The sequence below is a fragment of the Bufo bufo genome, chromosome 6, assembly GCF_905171765.1.
Source record: "Bufo bufo chromosome 6, aBufBuf1.1, whole genome shotgun sequence".
NCBI lineage: Eukaryota > Metazoa > Chordata > Amphibia > Anura > Bufonidae > Bufo > Bufo bufo.
Genome location: NC_053394.1, coordinates 159,982,376 through 160,006,867, shown reverse-complemented (window position 1 = coordinate 160,006,867; position 24,492 = coordinate 159,982,376). Strand labels below are relative to the sequence as shown.

At 42.2% G+C, this 24,492-nt stretch overlaps 1 protein-coding gene across 1 annotated transcript; it reads left to right on the top strand.

Annotated features, from left to right (window-relative positions):
* Nucleotides 1–227: 227 nt before the first annotated feature.
* LOC121003894 (glutathione S-transferase P 1-like) lies at nucleotides 228–15,674 on the top strand. The gene is made up of 7 exons (XM_040435834.1): nucleotides 228–289; nucleotides 949–984; nucleotides 11,247–11,359; nucleotides 13,907–13,994; nucleotides 14,119–14,222; nucleotides 15,036–15,143; nucleotides 15,476–15,674. Coding segments are annotated over exons 1-7 (636 nt in total). The 5' UTR covers nucleotides 228–288; the 3' UTR covers nucleotides 15,662–15,674.
* Nucleotides 15,675–24,492: the final 8,818 nt, after the last annotated feature.

Here is a 24,492-nt window from a genome sequence, read left to right as displayed (position 1 = left end):
GCAAAACTGACTTTTCCCCCCAAAGTATTAATATATCCACATGTGAAAAAGACGTTGCATGGGATGACTGTATAGTACAACTGAAGGTCCATCCCTTACGTGTCTCGCTACCTGTAGTTACAATGACCAACCCCTTACCTATATGCTGTGTGGCTGTCATTGTGACTCAGCAGAAGCTGCTTTCTATATAAAGCTGCTTTCTGTATAGACTGACAGCTGAAAGGATACAGAACTAACAGATACAGGTGATACAGGAAAGCTCTAGGAGAAGACACTTCAACCATAACAAGTAAGGACGGGCGGGCACCTTGTACCACCTTGGCATTCTGTAGGCAAATAGCTGCTACTTTGGTACATCTACTGCTCTTTATGTTTTCAATGTCCTTTTACTTTGTAGCATTTGTAATCACTGCTCCAGTGGTTAAGTGTATATTGGTGGTCAATTTTCTGCTGAAAAAGCGTCACTCATTTCTAAATGCTGCGTCTGATATTGCTGCTCACCGCCTTTCACTTGAATGCTACAATACCAGGCACATCTCATGAGTGGTGCTGTTTCTGGAAAGACCTAGCTTAACCATTGTGTCTGAAGGATGCCTCTCTACATTGTAATGCTGGGTGCATAATCTACGCATGACCTGGTTCACATTGCTAGCAGTTTTTAAAAGTCTTGTTCCGCCTCCATTTTGCAACTGGCATCTTTTTCAGATCAGCAGCTGCCATATGGCAATCCACTCTCAAGTAATGTCACAGACCATGCCACAAAGTTAGGGGAGGGCATTTCAGAAATTGACTGCAAAACAGGAGGCAACGTTAAAGGGGTGGTAATCCAAAATGAGAAAAACGGGCTGTGTCTGGAATTGTAGCTCATCCCCATTTACTTGAATGGTTGTGAAGAGACCGCAGAACTATTGAATCTTTTAATAACAATGTCATTTTTTTCATTCTTAGTGTCTGGATACACGCTGAGCTACTTCCCAATTAGAGGTGAGTACAATATTACGATCAAATAGAGAATTCACAAACTTCAAAAGCTTCTTATTCTCTAAGATTGGCTGATAAGATGGCATAATATTAATCAGTCTTCTGTAACTTTCTGTAGGGTTAGTATTGCAGCTCAGACCTATACCAGACAGAGTGCAAAGACAACTATGCTTCTGTTACGGGAAAAAACTAAATTTTTCTAATCCCGTACAACCCATTAAATTCCTTAGCAAACCAAGACAACATAAGTCAGACAGCAGAAAACGTAGTTGAAGAGGACCTGTAACCTCTCGTCAACTACTTGCATCCACCTTGTAATAACAATTCTGGTGCATCTATTCTTACGACTCTATGATATGCCATTCCTTTATTATTCCTGCCACAAATTCTGAATTAATTACTAGCAGTTTGGCGGTTGCCAGATGGGGGTTACCAGTTGGGGGTGTGTCTCTACCCAGTCTGACACTGTCCAAGCAGTGCTGTTAGTATCAGACTGTGCAGGAAACACTAGATATAAAAGACCAGGAGTGTAGCTACCATGGAAGCTGGAGAAGCTCTGCTACGGGGCCCAGTAGGAGGAGGACAAATGGATGTATTTTCAGAGCCCAGGGAGTGGTGAGTATGGTGCTCCTAGTTCTAGCACTGGTATTACTCACCACTCCCTGGTCTTCTCCAGGCGCCTGCACTGCACAAAGTCCTGGCAGCGCACAGCTTCAGGATTTGACATAGTGTGTGTAGGAACACACTATGACCTGACGCTGTGCAATGTCAGGTCACTGTGTAGTGCATGCCTAGACACAGTGCTGCACGAAGAGCAGAGGCAGCTGCAGGAGGAGAAGAGAGGTGAGTATTTTTTTTGGTCCGTTCTGAGATCTGCAATAAGGTAACCGAGTGGACGGGACCACATTCAAAAGTCAAGTCAGTTCTAGTTACACTACGGACCGTCACGCAGTAGTTGTTAGAATATAGATCCAACATGTTCATGTCAGACACAACACCTTTGTAGAGCAGCTTAGTATTTATATCCCTGACTGCTGGCTGGGACTGGAGCCAGCCTTATTGCTGGAGGTAATGCAAGCAAAAAGCTAGACAGGAAAGACTGTCCTAATTGGGCGCTGTCATCGGGCGGATGAGAGATTAGCTTTCATACAAGAAGGATTTTATTAATGGGAACAATGTACTTCAAGAGTGGATTGCTCTTTTATCAGGTCATGGCACATACAAGATAATAACTAAAATATGCTATAATGACAATAATAATAATGAAAATAATGCTAAAACCCCTTCAATGTCAGAGATTGCAGTAAAGCTTTGCAAATACTAGCTAAAACAGATAATATATAAAATATATTAATATAAAGTCTAGAATACATACAATGTACAATATACATAAGTATAAGTAAAAACATCATTAAAAGTTCTAATACTTGGCTTTGCAAGGTTAGCTTGTAATGGATTAAAACTGATCATTTAAACATGAATAAAAATAGACAAAGTTAATAATTATAATAATAAATGTTGAGTACCGGTACATCTACTCTTTTTGCTTGACTATCAGTATATTTTTCAACATGAGGCAGCATATAACAACCAACGGACTTATAGGGGTCACGCCCCAGTCACTACCTCTTACCACCTGAATGGAAGGGATATGGTGATAGCCTTTACCCAGGCAAGCACCATACATGTGATTGTGTTTTGTGCCTGGTACTGCAGTTTGGTGCCATTAAAGGGATTCTGTCACCAAGTTTTGGGCTATAGAGCTGCGGACATGCACGGCTAGATCGCCACTAGCATGTCCGCAATATACCGGTCCTATATGTGTCCAAGGGGCTGTACGAACCTTCCTGGAGCCCAGCCACGCCCGCCTGTGAAGGAGCCTAGCACCACCTATGTCCTCCGAATCTCCTCCTTTCATCAACGATAGATTGACAGGCGGGCGTGGCTGGGCACCAGGAAGGTTTGTACTGCCCCTTGGACACATACAAGACTAATTTACATATCTCTAAAATCCTTTTTTAAAGAACATAAAAGCACACAGCCCTATAGGACCGGTATATTGCGGACATGCTAGCGGCGATCTAGCCGTGCATGTCCGCATCTCTATAGCCCAAAACTTGGTGACAGAATCCCTTTAAGCTGATCATCAGGGGTGATGAAATTTGCCCCCCTCCCCACTAGTTGAATATATGTGGCCATCAATAAGAGTTCCGCCATGTAGATAAATAGGTCATTAGTTGAGGGATATTTGAGAGGTGGGGTTACTATCTCCACTTGCTGGATGTTCGTGGAGCCTTTTGCACAGTTTCTTTAGTTGCTATGAGCAGTGGAATAGTTATATTTTACTATGTTGTAATACTGTACAATACTGGGGTGTAAAAACACTACCCAGAATGCAAATTACCAGTGCGAGCTCTATGCAGATACTGATCAAATATGAAATACTTGGAGATTTTAGATTTGAAGACTGCAGAATTGTGAATGCAGCTCTGGAGTCTAATTGCTAGCTGTAATTCAGATGTATTTACCAAGTCTCTCGATTTCTAGAGATTATGTGTAAGCTGTAAAATTGTGTGCAAAGATGAAGGTAACAGTGGCATTTTTTTTTAAAGTTAAAGAATAACTGTCATATTTATTTATTTATTTATTTGCTAGTTTATTAGAGCTAGGCGTGTATACCTGAGTTAGTCTGTCAATGATTGCCAAAAGAACTGTAATTACCTTATAATAACAGCTTTCATTAATGTCCTCTGTCCCTTTCCACTGCTCCTTTAAAAGACCATTGCTAGGGCTCATCTGTCTCCCAACTTAATGTAAACAGAAGACAGAGGGGCGGTCCTTCACACTGCATGCCTGCATTAGGCTTCAGAGTGAGGAGGCGTGTCTCTCAGTAATCCAGTATGCTGAACATAAGTATTTAATCACCTGAGAAAATCAGTGTTAGGCCTCATGCACACGACCGTATTTTTTTGCGGTCCGCAAAACGGGGTTCCGTTTTCCCGTGATCCGTGACCGTTTTTTCGTCCGTGGGTCTTCCTTGATTTTTGGAGGATCCACGGACATGAAAAAAAAGTCGTTTTGGTGTCCGCCTGGCCGTGCGGAGCCAAACGGATCCGTCCTGAATTACAATGCAAGTCAATGGGGACGGATCCGTTTGACGTTGACACAATATGGTGCCATTTCAAACGGATCCGTCCCCATTGACTTTCAATGTAAAGTCTGGAGTCCCTTTTATACCATCGGATCGGAGTTTTCTCCAATCCGATGGTATATTTTAACTTGAAGCGTCCTCATCACCATGGGAACGCCTCTATGTTAGAATATACTGTCGGATATGAGTTAGATCGTGAAACCTCATTTCCGACAGTATATTCTAACACAGAGGCGTTCCCATGGTGATGGGGACGCTTCTAGTTAGAATATACTACAAACTGTGTACATGACTGCCCCCTGCTGCCTAGCAGCATCCGATCTCTTACAGGGGGCCGTGATCAGCACAATTAACCCCTCAGGTGCCGCACCTGAAGGGGTTAATTGTACTATCATATCCCCCTGTAAGAGATCAGGGCTGCCAGGCAGCAGGGGGCAGACCCCCCCCCCCTCCCCAGTTTGAATATCATTGGTGGCCAGTGCGGCCCCCCCCCCTTCCATTGTAATAATTCATTGGTGGCACAGTGTGCCCCCCCCGCCCCCCCCTTCCTCCCTCTATTGTAATAATTTGTTGGTGGCACAGTGTGCGCCCCCCCCGCCCCCCCCTTCCTCCCTCTATTGTAATAATTCGTTGGTGGCACAGTGTGCGCCCCCCCCCTTCCTCCCTCTATTGTAATTAATCATTGGTGGCACAGTGTGCGCCCCCCCACCTTCCTCCCTCTATTGTAATAAATCGTTGGTGGCACAGTGTGCGCCCCCCATCCCTCTATAGCATTAACAACATTGGTGGCCAGTGTGCGGCCTCCCATCTCCCCCCCCCCCCCCCGATCATTGGTGGCAGCGGGTTACTAGCAATAGTACAATAGTAAAAGATTCATACTTACCTGGGAGCTGCGATGTTCGTGTCCGGCCGGGAGCTCACCCTACTGGTAAGTGACGGTTCATTTAGCAATGCGCCGCACAGACCTGTCACTTACCAGTAGGTGGAGCTCCCGGCCGGACACGAACATCGCAGCAGCCAGTAAGTATGAATCTTCTACTATTGTACTATTGCTAAGTAACCATGACAACCAGGACTGAAGTAGCGTCCTGGTTGCCATGGTTACCGATCGGAGCCCCAGCGATTAAACTGGGACTCCGATCGGAACTCCGCTGCCACCAATGATGGGGGGGGGGAGATGGGAGGCCGCACACTGGTCACCAATGTTGTTAATGCTATAGAGGGAGGGGGGCCGATGGGGGGCGCACACTGTGCCACCAACGAATTATTACAATAGAGGGAGGGAGGGGGGGGCGCACACTGTGCAACCAACGAATTATTACAATAGAGGGAGGGGGGGGCCGCACTGGCCACCAACCTGTTATTACAATAGAGGGGGGGGGGCCACACTGGCCACCAATGATATTCAAACTGGGGAGGGGGGGAGGGTCTGCCCCCTGCTGCCTGGCAGCCCTGATCTCTTACAGGGGGCCGTGATCAGCACAATTAACCCCTTCAGGTGCCGCACCTGAAGGGGTTAATTGTGCTGATCACGGCCCCCTGTAAGAGATCGGGTGCTGCCAGGCAGCAGGGGGCAGTCTTGTACACAGTTTGTAGTGTATTCTAACTAGAAGCGTCCCCATCACCATGGGAACGCTTCTGTGTTAGAATATACTGTCGGTTCTGAGTTTTCACGAAGTGAAAACTCAGCTTTGAAAAAGCTTTTATGCAGACGGATCTTCGGATCCGTCTGTATAAAAACTAACCTATGGCCACGGATCACGGACACGGATGCCAATCTTGTGTGCATCCGTGTTCTTTCACGGACCCATTGACTTGAATGGGTCCGTGAACCATTGGCCGTGAAAAAAATAGGACAGGTCATATTTTTTTCACGGCCAGGAAACACGGATCACGGATGCGGCTGCAAAACGGTGCATTTTCCGATTTTTCCACGGACCCATTGAAAGTCAATGGGTCCGCGAAAAAAAACGGAAAACTGCACAACGGCAACGGGTGCACACAACGGTCGTGTGCATGAGGCCTTAATATTTGGCACAGAAACCTTTGTTTGCAATTACAGAGGTCAAATTTTTCCTGTAGTTCTTGACCGGGTTTGCACACACTGCAACAGGGATTTTGGCCCACTCCTCAACACAGATCTCCTCTAGATCTGTCTGGTTTTGGGGCTGTCGCTGAGCAACACAGAGTTTCAGTTACCTCCAAAGATGTTCTATTGGATTTAGGTCTGGAGACTGGCTAGGCCACTCCAGAACCTTGATATGCTTCTTAGGGAGCCACTCCTTGGTTATCCTGGCTGTGTGCTTCGGGTTGTCATGTTTGAAGACCAAGCCACGACACATCTTCAATGCTCTGACTGAGGGAAGGAGGTTGTTACTCCAAATCTCACAATAAATGGCCCCATTCATCCTCTCCTTAATACAGTGCAGTCGTCATGTCCCCTTCACAGAAAAGCATCCCCAAAGCATAATGTTACCACCCCTATGCTTCACAGTAGGGATGGTGTTCTTGGGATGCAACTCATCCCCTTTTTTCCTCCAGGTGAGATCTTGCATGGAGCCCCAGTCCGAGGGAGACTGGCAGTCGTCTTTAGCCTCTTCCATTTTCTAACAATTGCTCCAACAGTTGATCTATTTTCACCAAGCTGCTTGGCAATTGCCCCGTAGACCTTTCCAGTCTTGTGGAGGTCCACAATTTTGTCTCTGGTGTCTTTTGACAGCTCTTTGGTCTTGCCCATGGTAGTAGTTGGCGTCTGACTGACTGTGGGGTGGACAGGTGTCTTTAAAGGGCTTAGACAGGTGTTACTAAGTTAGATTAATGAGTGGAGTAGAGGAGGACTTTTTAAAGACACAGTAACAGGTCTTTGAGAGCCAGAATTCTTGTTGTTTCTCAGGTGTTCAAATACTTATGTTCAGCAGTGCAAGACAAATAAATTCTTTAAAAATCATACAATGTGATTTCCTGATTTGTTTTATTTATTCTGTCTCTCAGAGTTGTCGGGGGGTAATAATTCAATTAAGAATTATTAATTATGGTCATAAAAAAAATTAACCATAAAAAAATAAAATTTATAAAATTTGTCATAAATTCTTAAAATCATGATCTGGTGAATTGTAGACAACCTAATTGATACAATTCACATCTGAGTCCGACTATTTCCTCAGATAAATAAGTTCTTTTTGACGTGAGATGATTTTAATGATAAAATGTAGTTCTGCATTATACAATAATACTCAGGTATTATAAAAATATGCAGATTTATTGGTTACAAGGTTATAAACATATATAAGTAAATAAACACAAAGATACATGCAAATGAATATATATAGCGTTAATATAAAGCATTACAAGCTTAACAATACATGTGAGTGGAAATAACTTGTCACATTATAACCAAGCTATTATTAGGTTAGGATATCAAAATATGAACATAAGTTATATACATTACTTCTGTTCAGAGAAAACCTCATGATATCAAGATGGGCATGTCTAATCCTAGACATCAATATAGAATGCTAAATACATTCTGCCCCCCCTAACCAACTACACATCACATGGCTTCAAGATGGGCAAATCCATTCAAGGATTTAACTTAGAAGAGATAACTGTATCCTTCCGCCTCATCCTGGACTATTTTCACACATATAACTTTGGTAAGACTATTAAGACAAATAACAGGGATCTAGGATCTTAAATGGAAAGGATTTGAAATAAATCTTTCCTGTGGGAATCCATCACTTAGCTTGGCGAAGAATGTTCTATCAAAAAAATATATATTGATGATGTGACTGCTGACAAAAGCAGCAGGATAAATTCTGAAGTGTCTAGGGCAATATTATCAGCTCATATTCAGCCAAATGCTTCAGAACTCATTGGACGGCGCTTCACAGTGCAGATGGACAATGACCCAAAGCATACTGCAAAAGCAACCAAAGAGTTTTTTAAGGGAAAGAAGTGGAATGTTATGCAATGTCCAAGTCAATCACCTGACCTGAATCCGAATGAGCATGCATTTCACTTGCTGAAGACAAACCTGAAGGGAAAATGCCCCAAGAACAGACAGGAACTGAAGACAGTTGCAGTAGATGCCTGGCAGAGCATCACCAGAGATGAAACCCAGCGTCTGGTGATGTCTATGCGTTCCAGACTTCAGGCTGTAATTGACTGCAAAGGATTTGCAACCAAGTATTAAAAAGTGAAAGTTTGATTTATAATTATTATTATGTCCCATTACTTTTGGTTCCTTAACAAGTGGGAGGCATATATGCAAACTGTTGTAATTCCTACACTGTTCACCTGTTTTGGATGTAAATACCCTCAAATTAAAGCTGACAGTCTGCAGGTAAAGCACATCTTGTTTGTTTCATTTCAAATCCATTGTGGTTGTGTATAGAGCCAAAAAAGTTAGAACTGTGTCGATGTCCCAATATTTATGGACCTGACTGTATACAGTACAGACCAAAAGTTTGGACACACCTTCTCATTCAAAGAGTTTTCTTTATTTTCATGACTATGAAAATTGTAGATTCACACTGAAGGCATCAAAACTATGAATTAACACATGTGGAATTATATACATAACAAACAAGTGTGAAACAACTGAAAATATGTCATATTCTAGGTTCTTCAAAGTAGTCACCTTTTGCTTTGATTACTGCTTTGCACACTCTTGGCTTTCTCTTGATGAGCTTCAAGAGGTTTTCCCCTGAAATGGTTTTCACTTCACAGGTGTGCCCTGTCAGGTTTAATAAGTGGGATTTCTTGCCTTATAAATGGGGTTGGGACCATCAGTGGCGTTGAGGAGAAGTCAGGTGGATACACAGCTGATAGTCCTACTGAATAGACTGTTAGAATTTGTATTATGGCAAGAAAAAAGCAGCTAAGTAAAGAAAAACTAGTGGCCATCATTACTTTAAGAAATGAAGGTCAGTCAGTCAGCCGAAAAATTGGGAAAACTTTGAAAGTAAGGGCTATTTGACCATGAAGGAGAGTGATGGGGTGCTGCGCCAAATGACCTGGCCTCCACAGTCACCGGACCTGAACCCAATCGAGATGGTTTGGGGTGAGCTGGACCGCAGAGTGAAGGCAAAAGGGCCAACAAGTGCTAAGCATCTCTGGGAACTCCTTCAAGACTGTTGGAAGACCATTTCAGGGGACTACCTCTTGAAGCTCATCAAGAGAATGCCAAGAGTGTGCAAAGCAGTAATCAAAGCAAAAGGTGGCTACTTTGAAGAACCTAGAATATGATATATTTTCAGTTGTTTCACACTTGTTTGTTATGTATATAATTCCACATGTGTTAATTCATAGTTTTGATGCCTTCATAGTCATGAAAATAAAGAAAACTCTTTGAATGAGAAGGTGTGTCCAAACTTTTGGTCTGTACTGTATATAAAAGCAATTATTTAATGCTTTGCTAGATTATGAGTCTAGATTCTTCTGCAGGTAGAATGAAGCCTCACAATATCCTAAGACTACATCTCAATATGGAGATGGATCAATTAATTTAATCATTTATTCGCCAATCTAGATGGTATAATTTCACCCACACTATCAAATTAGTCTTAATAAAATGAAATATCATTTTCTGTGTCTCTTACCAAGTCCCAGTAGGAATCTCACTTCTGCTCCTAGGAAAGCTGGGTGGTCCATCATAGCGCATCTCACCATGGCTTTCACCTTGATAGACCTCAACTTCTCCTCTCCTTCCTTCTTTTCTCCTCTCCTTTCTCCTGTGTATGGCTTATGATCACAAACTTATCAGTTAGACACACCTTCCTAGTTTGGAACTTTCCAATCATTGTCGGATGGGCGTGACCATTGATAAAAATGTGACATCATAAACTTACCCAGAATGCACTTTTGCTACTGTTGTATTGTCACCTACTGATACCTAGGTGGCACTGCTGTATAAGCTATCTGCATCATAGTATAAAGGGTTAACTTATATAAGTCTGAATATACATTTTGACCTTAGAAGCTTTAATTCAAAGCCATAGGGATTAATTCTGACACTTGTAGCAATTAGAGACAGACCTCTAGGCGTCTCACTTAATGTCTCTCACATTGTTTATTTGTGGATCGTAAATGTCCTTGTTTTTTCACAGAGATATCAGTACCTCCTGTCATACCAAAGATGTGATTAATTGTTACAAAACACACATCTTCAGACACTCTTCTAATGAGAAATATATACAATATACTGGATACATGTTGTCTTTGTAACATATAACAATATAATATAAACAAATATATATATATCCTATTGATTGTCTTATGCTAAGGACTAAGGCTCATTAAATGAATACATACATATTATATATTTTGCTTCATTAATAAATGCGTAATTGTATAAGTAATTATCACCAGCTGCATAGAGCTCATCTTTACCTCCCGTCATAAATTTAAAAGTAGACAAGGAGGCCTTTTCTCAGACTGGTACATTCATGAGAAGAATAACACTAAGCTTTGTGTGACCTTAATTTGGCCTACTCAAGACATACAAAATTGCAACTATAGTCGAGCATGGCTCTTAAAGGCAATGAACATCCATCTTGACAATAATGAATTGGATATCAATGCATTTACCTATGAAAAGGCACAACAGAGTGGAAATGCACCTAAAATGTGAATTTGAGACCCCTTCATGATTTCTAAGTGGGAGAGAATCGCAGGGTGTTCAAATACTTTTGTTCCTTACTGTATGTGAAGTGAGGGAAAGCAGTTTTTGCCTAAGAGAACTTGCAGAGGAGCCATCTTGAGAAGGTCCTTATATTGTAAATGTTTAATCAGCCGTAACTAAGGGAAAAACTCAAGGAAAACAGTGGTTTGTAAAGAAACTAAAGATTGCTTTATTCATAATGCTGCTGCTGCAGCAGTAACATGTGCTAAAATAGTTTTTTTTATGAAAACATGACAGTTACCCTTTAAATTATTCTTTAGCAATTACAATTGAGATGCCAACAATAGGACAGATTGCATTTGGGGAAAACTTTCTAACAGTGAATTGTAAAGAATGGTGAAAATGTCCTAGTATAAAACCTCTCCAGCGATGGCTGTTCTTCTCCACTGACGGATGGAATTGATCATTTCCTTGATGTGCTTTTTTTTCCAGGAAGGGCTGAGGCCATTAGACTGTTACTAGCCGATCAGGGGGCTTCATGGACTGATGAAGAAGTGCAGATGGCAGATTGGTTCTCTGGAAAAAGTGAAATCAAGAAGACAGCGGTGAGATTCTTCCTATGGCCTTTCAAGCTGTTTCTTTCCTTTGTTGTAATGTCATTCTTGCAGATGTGTCAAGAAAGTTTTTTGAAAAGATTATAAGGCATGCAGAAGGCATTGTCTCATGGCATATCACTTCTGGGACCCGTATCTACAGAACTGGCCCCTGAAAGTGAAGGAGAGTATACTGCACATGTACGGGGTGCTTTCCATTCATTACTATGGAAGTTCCAAAAATAGATGACGCCTATTTTCGGGAGTCCCGTAGAAATTAATTGAGAGTGCACTGCGCAAGCATGGCACCACTCCTTTATCTTCTACGGGACTGATTGACATAGCCGAGTGAGCGCTCAGTTTTTTTCAGCAATCCAATAGAAATGAATGGAGGGTGGCTGCGGCTGCTCTCCAATCACTTTGTGGGTCCCATTCTGAAAACTGGAGATAGGTGCAAAGGTGGGACCCAAACCTGTCTGACATTGGTGGTATATCCTAGTTGTATGCCACCAATTTATCATATGAGACAACCCCTTTAAAAGTCCAGACTATTGGAATGGTACAGGAATTAAAACACGAAAGTTCATGCAAATGAGGCTCCAAGGAAAAGTTCTGAAAGAGCCACGATGCTCTACAGAGCTTCCTACTGACAGATGCTCTTTAAATGTACACTTCCTTCACTTTTTTTAAAAAGTTTTCATGGAATTCTTTTTTTTTGTTACAATAGAATTTTTGCCTGTTTTACTGTTTCATTTCGGCAGTACCTTTAAAAATCATATACAAAATATTGTCCTTCTTTAATAGTCATTAATACAAATGACCATAGGTGTCCCTAGTGCCAAAATTATTACATGTCAACAAGTGTTGTGGCTAAATGAAAGGGCACCCTATAGTAATAATAATGGTGAAGCTCCCAATTCTTTCTGACATTCAAAACAAAACAAAAACAAATCAGTGACCAATATAGCCACCTTTCTTTGCAAGGACACTCAAAAGCCTGCCATCCATGGATTCTGTCAGTGTTTTGATCTGTTCACTATCAACATTGCGTGCAGCAGCAACCACAGCCTCCCAGACACTGTTCAGAGAGGTGTACTGTTTTCCCTCCTTGTAAATCTCACATTTGATGATGGACCACAGGTTCTCAATGGGGTTCAGATCAGGTGAACAAGGAGGCCATGTCATTAGATTTTCTTCTTTTATACCCTTTCTTGCCAGCCACGCTGTGGAGTACTTGGACGCGTGTGATGGAGCATTGTCCTGCATGAAAATCATGGTTTTTCTTGAAGGATGCAGACTTCTTCCTGTACCACTGCTTGAAGAAGGTGTCTTCTAGAAACTGGCAGTAGGACTGGGAGTTGAGCTTGACTCCATCCTCAACCCGAAAAGGCCCCACAAGCTCATCTTTGATGATACCAGCCCAAACCAGTACTCCACCTCCACCTTGCTGGCGTCTGAGTCGGACTGGAGCTCTCTTCCCTTTACCAATCCAGCCACGGGCCCATCCATCTGGCCCATCAAGACTCACTCTCATTTCATCAGTCCATAAAACCTTAGAAAAATCAGTCTTGAGATATTTCTTGGCCCAGTCTTGACGTTTCAGCTTGTGTGTCTTGTTCAGTGGTGGTCGTCTTTCAGCCTTTCTTACCTTGGCCATGTCTCTGAGTATTGCACACCTTGCGCTTTTGGGCACTCCAGTGATGTTGCAGCTCTGAAATATGGCCAAACTGGTGGCAAGTGGCATCTTGGCAGCTGCACGCTTGACTTTTCTCAGTTCATGGGCAGTTATTTTGCGCCTTGGTTTTTCCACACGCTTCTTGCGACCCTGTTGACTATTTTGAATGAAACGCTTGATTGTTCGATGATCACGCTTCAGAAGCTTTGCAATTTTAAGAGTGCTGCATCCCTCTGCAAGATATCTCACTATTTTTGACTTTTCTGAGCCTGTCAAGTCCTTCTTTTGACCCATTTTGCCAAAGGAAAGGAAGTTGCCTAATAATTATGCACACCTAATATAGGGTGTTGATGTCATTAGACCACACCCCTTCTCATTACTGAGATGCACATCACCTAATATGCTTAATTGGTAGTAGGCTTTCGAGCCTATACAGCTTGGAGTAAGACAACATGCATAAAGAGGATGATGTGGTCAAAATACTCATTTGCCTAATAATTCTGCACGCAGTGTATGTGATAAAAATGTTTTGATTGAGATGTCCCTTTAATGGAGTAATTGTAAAAAATGTATCTTTAGTACACTCATAAGCTCCCCCTAGTGGCAGCTCTGAGCAGTAAGAATTGTATCATTTAGTCCATCCATCCATCCGTGAAAGGAGATTTTCTATATCTGAAAACAAATCTATAATCCCTATGAAGATGTATGAAATCAGCACAGAATATTTGACTAGTTTAAATTAAAATAAAAAGGATACAGCAAGACTCTGGAATGGGAGGGGGGCTTTGGATGGTTACTTCTTTTGTACTTCTATTCTTCTATAGCCTTTCTGGACTTCAATTAACTTTTTGGACTATTTACTAATGTTTTTCTATGCCATTCAGGTTTTTGGTCAAGTACCTAAATTTCAACATGGAGACTTTGTTTTGTATCAGAGCAACAGCATCATGAGATACCTGGGACACATATATGGTGAGACTTCAATGCCATGATTTGCAGTGTGTCTAGTCTTTGTAGTGTATATTGTAATGTTATATTCAGTGTTACAGTATATTCCTGAAATGTTCTGTCTAATCCGTTCTTACCTCTCACAAAGGGATCAGCGGCAGCAACACTCAGGAGAGTGCACTTATCGACATGGTGAATGATGGCGTGGAGGACCTGAGGCTGAAATATGGCCGCCTGATATTCTTTGAATATGTACGTTTATCATTGAATATGTATGTTTAACTGTATGGAAAGTGGAACCATAGGTTCTTCAACTTCAGAATTTTCAAACACTTTTAAAGGAGAACTAAATTCACAAAAAGAGTTTCTGATAGCACTCACATACATATCATATACAGGTTTTGAGGTTCTCAGACATTGACATATGTGAGTTAAAGGAAGGGAACAATTTTTTGTACATCTGTATGCTTTAAATATTAGATTGGACAAACAGATAAGAAAGACTGATCATATCAATATCTGGTCATTGGGATTAAAACTGATGTGACCATTCACTAGAGTGAAGTGGCAGTGGAACTAGAAGGTATTGGCTACACTGGCTCTCTTTTGAGGTCTCATGGTTGACCAATTATTGTCAGTTGTTAACTATTAAGCCAAAGGGGTACAATACTTTCCAAGTGCTTCTGTATCATCATTTTAGCAATCAGCACAGGTCACAGCAGTCGGGCCTCAGCCGTTCTGACATTGCTGGCATATTCTATTCATATATACCACCAGGGTCTATACTGTGACAACCCTCAGGAAAAGTATAGAAGTAAAACAGACTGATACCTGCTTTGCTGGAGACTAGATAGGCAGGGTTGCCATACTGATAAAAGCAGAAGGAGGCTGCATATGGCTACTGATGTCACTTTCTGGAACTTCTGCTATTGGGGACTGTATTGGGCTATGGGACTCTTTCAGGCCCACTAGCACCACTTACTGCTGCTGCTATAAAGTAGACATGTCCTGTTGGACATTTTTCATATACTGTATGTACAAAAACCATTGATCTTTGTTTTCTAGGAGACTGGTAAGGAGAAATACATAAAAGACCTGCCCAATCAACTCTCAGCATTTGAAAGGATACTTTCCAACAATTCCAATGGAACTAAATTTGTGGTTGGAGATAAGGTAAAATAAATTAAAATAAGTGCAGGGAACCTAGGCGGGTCTAGATAAGGAGCCATGTGGCCTTCTGTTTTTACTGGATTTAGGGAAGGGATAGGTTCTGCAAAAGAACATTAGAACGCAGAGTGGTGGGATAATTAGGCTCAGTGACTGGGAGTCTCAGTAGGGCAGTGTTAAGAGACCTTTGTTAGTGGGATTTTAGGGTTAGCTTGGGACTGTTATGTGGAAGGACACGATTGCTACCCAATCTATGGTAGTGGTGAAGGGGGGGGGGGGGCAGAACACATGTGAAGTATAGAAATTGGGATCAATGTTACCTCTCATTCTTATTACAGATCTCATATACAGACTACAATTTGCTGGACACTCTTCAATGTCACATTGACCTTGACCCAAAATGTTTGACCTCATTCCCTCTGCTCTCTGCCTATGTGGAACGCATTGCCTCTCGTCCCAAACTCAGCGAGTACTTGAAATCTGAGAAGCGCAATAAGCGACCTATCACCCCAAAACACAAATGAGCAGCTTTTATCAGAACTGTTATACAATACTTTAATTTTCACTGTATTTTCACAATGGTAAAGTTTTTGGATTAATGAAGCATAAATAAAATATCATGAATGTTTTTAGGTTGAAAAGTGTTGCTCAGTGTTACTTTGTAATGTAATGGCTAATTTGCCTTAGAGGAGTTTCTAGGATTGAAATATTAATAGCATTTCCTTAAGAATTTTAGACTGGTGAAATTTAACCCCCAGGACCCCCCAACAATGAACAAAATGAATAGGCTGTCTGTACAGACAAGCTGCTGTAACTGTCTACACAAAGATTGTTCACCACCACAGCCACCTTATTTTACTGATCAGTGTGACTTCTGGGGGTTGAGACCTCCACCAATCAGCTTATTCCAACAAACGTCCTAGAAAGCTAGGATAGGTCAGAAATGATTGCTCTCTTGTTCATTGATCTAGGCTCTAAATGGTACTTCAGCTCAGTCCCATTTAAGTTTTGCTGCTAGTTGAGGGTCCCGGGGGATCAGACCGATCACACATAGACGGTCTATCCTTAAAGAATAAAATTTTCCCTCCTGATCTCCTATTGAAGACTGAAATAACCAATGATTAAAAAGATATTTCTTTTAGAGGTTAAGATGCCCTTTTAAACAAGAAATGAGAATGAGTTGCATTGAAGATACATGAGCTCTTTCAGTGCTTCTTACTGGCCAATAAGTCTAACATGAGGTTTCCTTCCATCTTCTCAGATGCAGTGTGCAAGCTTTCTCTTTTAGCAAGGCATCCTACTTACATCCAATACATTTGGGAGTGGGTGACAAATCTACCCCTGATATTATGCATCCAAGGAATTTCATTAGCCAAGGGTGTGCAAAAAAGAATGTGGACTTGGCATAACTGGGCCTCAGTTTACCTCTATATGATATATTATCAAATTAGATCACATGTTAATAGCTGTCATTGACCAGGTTCATCAAGTGAGAAAAAAACCCTTGTATGGTATCAGTATGTCATATGAATGAACTGTGCAGTCGCAAGATCGCTAGGAGGAAAAATTCCTCTAGTCAGTTGGGTCTCATGTGACTTTTCTTTGTGCAGTCATTGCTTGTAAAGGCAAGATTGTGTTTTGTCTTCTATTGCTTTACTTAGCTTTCTCAATGGGTTTGTTCATTAACCCTTTCACACGTTTATATATACAGAATAAGATCAGATACTGAGAATTATACCCAGTATACAGGACAGGAGAAGTGGTACTGTGCAGTGTCCTTATATACAAAATAAGAGCAGATACTGAGAATTACACCCAGTGTACAGGGCAAGAGAAGTGGTACTGTGCAGTGTCCATATATACTGAATAAGAGCAGATACTGAGAATTACACCAAGTATACAGGACAAGAGAAGTGGTTCTGTGCAGTGTCCATATATACAGAATAAGAGCAGATACTGAGAATTTTACCCAGTATACAGGACAGGAGAAGTGGTACTGTGCAGTGTCCATATATACAAAATAAGAGCAGATACTGAGAATTACACCCAGTATACAGGATAAGATAAGTGGTACTGTGCAGTGTCCATATATACAGAATAAGAGCAGATACTGAGAATTACACCAAGTATACAGGACAAGAGAAGTGGTACTGTGCAAAGTCCATATATGCTGAATAAGAGCAGATACTGAGAATTACACCCAGTATACAGGACACGAGAAGTGGTACTGTGCAGTGTCCATATACATTTGCAAGAAAAGGTATGTGAACCCATTGGAATGATATGGATTTCTGCACAAATTGGTCATAAAATGTGATCTGATCTTCATCTAAGTCACAACAATAGACAATCACAGTCTGCTTAAACTAATAACACACAAAGAATTAAATGTTACCATGTTTTAATTGAACACACCATGTAAACATTAACAGTGCAGGTGGGAAAAGTATGTGAACCCCTAGACTAATGACATCTCCAAGAGATAATTGGAGTGAGGTGTCAGCCAACTGAAGTCCAATCAATGAGATGATATTGGAGGTGTTGGTTACAGCTGCCCTGCCCTATAAAAAACACACACCAGTTCTGGGTTTGCTTTTCACAAGAAGCATTGCCTGATGTGAATGATGCCTCGCAAAAAAGAGCTCTCAGAAGACCTACGTTTAAGAATTGTTGACTTGCATAAAGCTGGAAAGGGTTATAAAAGTATCTCCAAAAGCCTTGCTGTTCATCAGTCCATGGTAAGACAAATTGTCTTTAAATAAAGAAAGTTCAGCACTGCTGCTACTCTCCCTAGGAGTGGCCGTCCTGTAAAGATGACTGCAAGAGCACAGCGCAGACTTCTCAATAAGGTGAAGAAGAATCCTACAGTGTCAGCTAAAGACTTACAAAAGTCTCTGGCATATGCTAACATCCCTGTTAGCGAATCTACGATACGTAAAACACTAAACAAAAATGAATTTCATGGGAGGATACCACAGAGGAAGCCACTGCTGTCCAAAAAACACATTGCTGCACGTTTACAGTTTGCACAAGAGCACCTTGATGTTCCACAGCAGTACTAGCAAAATATTCTGTGGACAGATGAAACCAAAGTTGAGTTTTTTGGAAGAAACACACAACACTATGTGTGGAGAAAAAGAGGCACAGCACACCAACATCAAAGCCTCATCCCAACTGTGAAGTATTGTGGTCGGGGCATCATGGTTTGGGGCTGCTTTGCTGCGTCAGGGCCTGGGCGGATTGCTATCATCAAAGGAAAAATGAATTCTCAAGTTTATCAAGACATTTTGCAGGAGAACTTAAGGCCATCTGTCCACCAGCTGAAGCTCAACAGAAGATGGCTGTTGCAACAGGACAACGACCCAAAGCATAGAAGTAAATCAGCAACAGAATGGCTTAAACAGAAGAAAATACGCCTTCTGGAGTGGCCCAGTCAGAGTCCTGACCTCAACCCGATTGAGATGCTGTGGCATGACCTCAAGAAAGCGATTCACACCAGACATCCCAAGAATATTGCTGAACTAAAACAGTTCTGTAAAGAGGAATGGTCAAGAATTACTCCTGACCGTTGTGCACATCGGATCTGCAACTACAGGAAACATTTGGTTGAAGTTATTGCTGCCAAAGGAGGTTCAACCAGTTATTAAATCCAAGGGTTCACATACTTTTTCCACCTGCACTGTGAATGTTTACATGGTGTGTTCAATAAAAACATGGTAACATTAAATTTTTTGTGTGTTATTAGTTTAAGCAGACTGTGATTGTCTATTGTTGTGACTTAGATTAAGATCAGATCACATTTTATGACCAATTTGTGCAGAAATCCATATCATTCCAAAGGGTTCACATACTTTTTCTTGCAACTGTACAGAATAAGAGCAGATACTGAGAATTACACCTAGTGTACAGGACAAGAGAAGTGGTACTGTGCAATGTTCATACAGTTGCAAGAAAAAGTATGTGAACCCTTTGGAATGATATGGATTTCTGCACAAATTGGTCATAAAATGTGATCTGATCTTAATCTAAGTCACAACAATAGACAATCACTGTCTGCTTAAACTAATAACACACAAATAATTAAATGTTACCATGTTTTTATTGAACACACCATGTAAACATTCACCGTGCAGGTGGAAAAAGTATGTGTACCCCTAGACTAATGACATCTCCAAGAGCTAATTGGAGTGAGGTGTCAGCCAACTGGAGTCCAATCAATGAGATGAGATTCGAGGGGTTGGTTACAGCTGCCCTGCCCTATAAAAAACACACACTAGTTTTGGGTTTGCTTTTCACAAGAAGCATTGTCTGATATGAATGATGCCTCGCACAAAAGAGCTCTCAGAAGACCTACGATTAAGAATTGTTGACTTGCATAAAGCTGGAAAGGGTTATAAAAGTATCTCCAAAAGCCTTGCTGTTCATCAGTCCACGGTAAGACAAATTCTCTATAAATGGAGAAAGTTCAGCACTGCTGCTACTCTCCCTAGGAGTGGCCGTCCTGTAAAGATGACTGCAAGAGCACAGCGCAGACTGCTCAATGAGGTGAAGAAGAATCCTAGAGTGTCAGCTAAAGACTTACAAAAGTCTCTGGCATATGCTAACATCCCTGTTAGCGAATCTACGATATGTAAAACACTAAACAAGAATGGATTTCATGGGAGGATACCACAGAGGAAGCCACTGCTGTCCAAAAAAACCATTGCTGCACGTTTACAGTTTGCACAAGAGCACCTGGATGTTCCACAGCAGTACTGGCAAAATATTCTGTGGACAGATGAAACCAAAGTTGAGTTGTTTGGAAGAAACACACAACACTATGTGTGGAGAAAAAGAGGCACAGCACACCAACATCAAAACCTCATCCCAACTGTGAATTATGGTGGTGGGGGCATCATGGTTTGGGGCTGCTTTGCTGCGTCAGGGCCTGGATGGATTGCTATCATCGAAGGAAAAATGAATTCCCAAGTTTATCAAGACATTTTGCAGGAGAACTTAAGGCCATCTGTCCACCAGCTGAAGCTCAACAGAAGATGGGTGTTGCAACAGGACAACGACACAAAGCATAGAAGTAAATCAACAACAGAATGGCTTAAACAGAAGAAAATACGCCTTCTGGAGTGGCCCAGTCAGAGTCCTGACCTCAACCCGATTGAGATGCTGTGGCATGACCTCAAGAAAGCGATTCACACCAGACATTCCAAGAATACTGCTGAACTGAAACAGTTCTGTAAAGAGGAATGGTCAAGAATTACTCCTGACCTGCAACTACAGGAAACGTTTGGTTGAAGTTATTGCTGCCAAAGGAGGTTCAACCAGTTATTAAATCCAAGGGTTCACATACTTTTTCCACCTGCACTGTGAATGTTTACATGGTGTGTTCAATAAAAACATGGTAACATTTAATTCTTTGTGTGTTATTAGTTTAAGCAGACTGTGATTGTCTATTGTTGTGACTTAGATGAAGATCAGATCACATTTTATGACCAATTTGTGCAGAAATCCATATCATTCCAAAGGGTTCACATACTTTTTCTTGCAGCTGTATATACAGTATGAGAACAGATACTGAGAATTACACCCAGGATACAGGACAGGAGAAGTGGTACTGTGCAGTGTCCATACAGTATATACAGAATAAGAACAGATACTGAGAATTACGCCTAGTATACAGGACTGGAGAAGTGGTACTGTGCAGTTTCCATACATACAGAATGAGAACAGATACTGAGAATTACACCCATGATACAGGACAGGAGAAGTGGTACTGTGCAGTGTCCATATATACAGAATAAGAGCAGATACTGAGAATTACACCCAGGATACAGGCAGGGCCGTCTTTAATATTGATTGGACAAGAATTTACTTGGGCCCCCTGGATCCTGCCTTCCCACACCCTAGCATGCAATCACACCCTCCACCACAGCCTCATAGCAGCCCCCAGTAGCCTTATAGCAGCCCCCATTAGCCTCATAGCAGCCCCCATTAGCCTCATAGCAGCCCCCATTAGCCTCATAGCCCCCCATTAGCCTCATAGCAGCCCCCAGTAGCCTTATAGCAGCCCCCAGTAGCCTCTCATCAGCCCCCAGTAGCTTCTCATCAGCCCACAGCAGCCTCTCCATCAGCCCCCAGTGCCTCTCACCAGCCCCCAGAAGTGTCCATCAGCCTCATAAATATAAAATAAAATAAAACACTGCTCCTGCACGCCGCCACACCTCTCCTCCAGCGCGATCTGCATCCTCCTGCTGTCGGCTGTGCTGTGTGCTGTGAAGGCTGCGCACAGCGTGACGTCACAGAGCGCCTCATGCTGTGCGCAGCCCTGCACCGCTGACAGCCGAGAACCAGGAAGCAGTGAGCACAAAGCCGTCACCGCTTCCCGGTCTTCCGTTACTAATGAGCGCTTCCATAATGGAAGCGGCTCATTAGTATTCATCCCATAAGACACAGGGGCATTTTCCCCCCACTTTTGCCCCTTTTGCCCCGAAAGATGGCCCTGGATACAGGACAGAAGAAATGGTACTGCGCAGTGTCCATATATACAGAATAAGTCAAAATTTGCTTACCAAAATTTTACCGAAATCTTTCCTTATCGTCCTTCAGGCAGCACACACAAAGGGATCTGAAAAGCAGTATTAAACAAGGGGATGGGAGGGGGGGGGGAATCACAGCCTTAATAATCACTTGTCTGTCAAAGGCTGAATCGCAAGCACCAGATACATCCAACTTATATTGTTTTGTAAAGATGCATGGAGAAGACCATGTGTAACACCCCAGAGTGGTGTTACCACTCCTGCACCCTGCTACTGTCTTTATTGGTCTAACAAAGTGTCATCTTATGTATTGTTGTCCAGGTCCCATACACTGTACATTCCTAATCTTTTTGCAACTGTTATGTTCATGTAATGTGCCTGGTTCACCAGCAGGTTACAGCAAACACGGACGAGCTGTATTTAGGTAGAATGGAGCTTTCCATTCCATTCTAACCCCCCTCTAGAGAGAAGTGGGCTTGTGGACCAGTTAGAGTTAGGCCTCATGCAGACGACCGTATGTATTTTGCGGTCCGTATTTCGCGGATTCATTGTTCCATTTTTTGCATCCGTAGTGTTTCCATATTGTTTCTGTTCCATATTTCCACAAAAAAATCTCTGTATGGTTTCCCTATGCCATCCATTTTTTGCAAATCGCAAACGGAAACAGGAACTTAGTAATCATTTTTGGACATATCCCCTTTTTCACTCCCCCTATATATCTTGGTCATGTGATTGTTGTTACTCCATTTTTTGCATCTTATTGCAGCATTAAAGGGAACATGTCACCGGGATTTTGTGTATAGAGCTGAGGACATGGGCTGCTAGATGGCCACTAGCACATCCGCAATACCCAGTCCCCATAGCTCTGTGTGCTTTTATTGTGTAATAAAACCGATTTAATACATATGCAAATTAATCTGAGATGAGTCCTGTATGTGAGATGAGTCAGGGACAGGAATCATCTCAGGGTAATTTGCATATGTATAAAAGCGGGTTTTTTTTACACAATAAAAGCACACAGAGCTATGGGGACTGGATATTGCGGATGTGCTAGTGGCCATCTAGCAACCCATGTCCTCAGCTCTATACACAAAATCCTGCATCGGCCCTGAGTTTGGAAACAGTGCATCGACATAAAAACCCTCAGCAATTTGGATCCAATCCTCCGCCTTGGGCTCTGGCATCACCGTTGCAAAATCAAATCACATGTTTGACAAACTATCCGAGAAATAGGTGAGACTCCCAGCAGGAACTCAAAATGCAGAGATGCTAATTAATTCCCAGTTGCCCAAAATCTGGAAAAAAAATATTATTGCTACACAGAAATACTTTCACACCAAAAATACACGCCAAATCTAAATATGCACATTATCACATTGTAGCTACACTATCACACATATTACAAATAGCAAAAATAGTAAGATTTAATAGTTTGTACATTCACCAAAAAGAAAATAATTTCCAAAATACATACCTCAACGTCACGATGAGCCATTCCTCAGGAGAAATGCAGCGCCTCATATTTGTGTCCTGGTATGTGAGGGTAGTGCGCAGAGTCGCTACTAAAAAGTTAAAGCTGTTCACAGACATGCGACAAAACCCATAAAATTTCTCAGGATGCTGTCGCAGATCCATGTACAGCGTGTGGAAGTGACCCTTCCTGCACCCCTTAGAGACAATTGGGTGAACCCAATGTCTCCTCCTCCTCTGTTCCACATTCAGCATAGTTGACTGCTGTTCCTGTTGCAGAGAAAGCAGCCAGCACAAGAGAACCAGTTCCTCCAAATCGTCAGCCATGATACAACAGATAACAGTAGCCAGAAACCAATGTCTGTCAAACACAGGATTCCAACTAAGCTCTTAAAAGGAACCTGTCACCGGGATTTTGTGTATAGAGCTGAGGACATGGGTTGCTAGATGGCCGCTAGCACATCCGCAATATCCAGTCCCCATAGCTCTGTGTGCTTTTATTGTGTCAAAAAAAAGGTTTTATACATATGCAAATTACCCTGAGATGAGTCCTGTCCCTGACTCATCTCACATACAGCACTCATCTCAGATTAATTTGCATATGTATTAAATTGGTTTTATTACACAATAAAAGCACACAGAGCTATGGGGACTGGATATTGCGGATGTGCTAGTGGCCATCTAGCAACCCATGTCCTCAGCTCTATACACAAAATCCCGGTGATAGGTTCCCTTTAACATTCTTCGCATCCTTCCCTTCATGTCTTCTCTGGCTCAAATACTCCTCGAGCACCTGAGTATCAATCAGGGCTCGAGTATTTGAGGCAGAAACAGGAATGTCTCGAGCCCCCCTTCTCCGCCATGGCTGTCTCCTGGGTCTTTCTGGGCTGGATGGAAGAGCAGCAGCTCCCTCCAAAGCTGATGACGACTCCTGCCTCTCAGGACAAACCAGGTGCTCCACACTTTCTGTCACTTCCACCACAGGATGAAGGGATTCCAGGGGACCAGCTGCTTGCTCTTCCTCGGTAGAGCTGCTCGCATTACCCCTTTGTTCCTCCAGGCTGTCAATGGTGCTGTGAATGAGATATCATTTTCAAATATTGATATACTATTTTAAGTATTGCTTGTCAATATTAAAAGGCTGGAAAAGCTCTTAATACAGTGGTTATTTGGGTTCCGAAATGGCACCCCAAATAAACCCTTCATATCTCATGTAGTCTAAGGGTCCATTCACACGTCCGTAACAATAAGACATGTTCTATTTTTTTCGGGAAGGGAAATGCGGACCCGGAAGTGCGGGTCCGCATTTCCGGAGCCGGGCCGCATATCGGTCGGCCCCATGGAAATGTATGGGT

Coding starts and splice junctions, on each gene's coding strand:
- LOC121003894 (XM_040435834.1), top strand. Junction 985..11,246: donor GAGCTACTTCCCAATTAGAG/GTGAGTACAATA, acceptor TTTTTTTTCCAG/GAAGGGCTGAGGCCATTAGA. Junction 14,223..15,035: donor GCCTGATATTCTTTGAATAT/GTACGTTTATCA, acceptor TTTGTTTTCTAG/GAGACTGGTAAGGAGAAATA.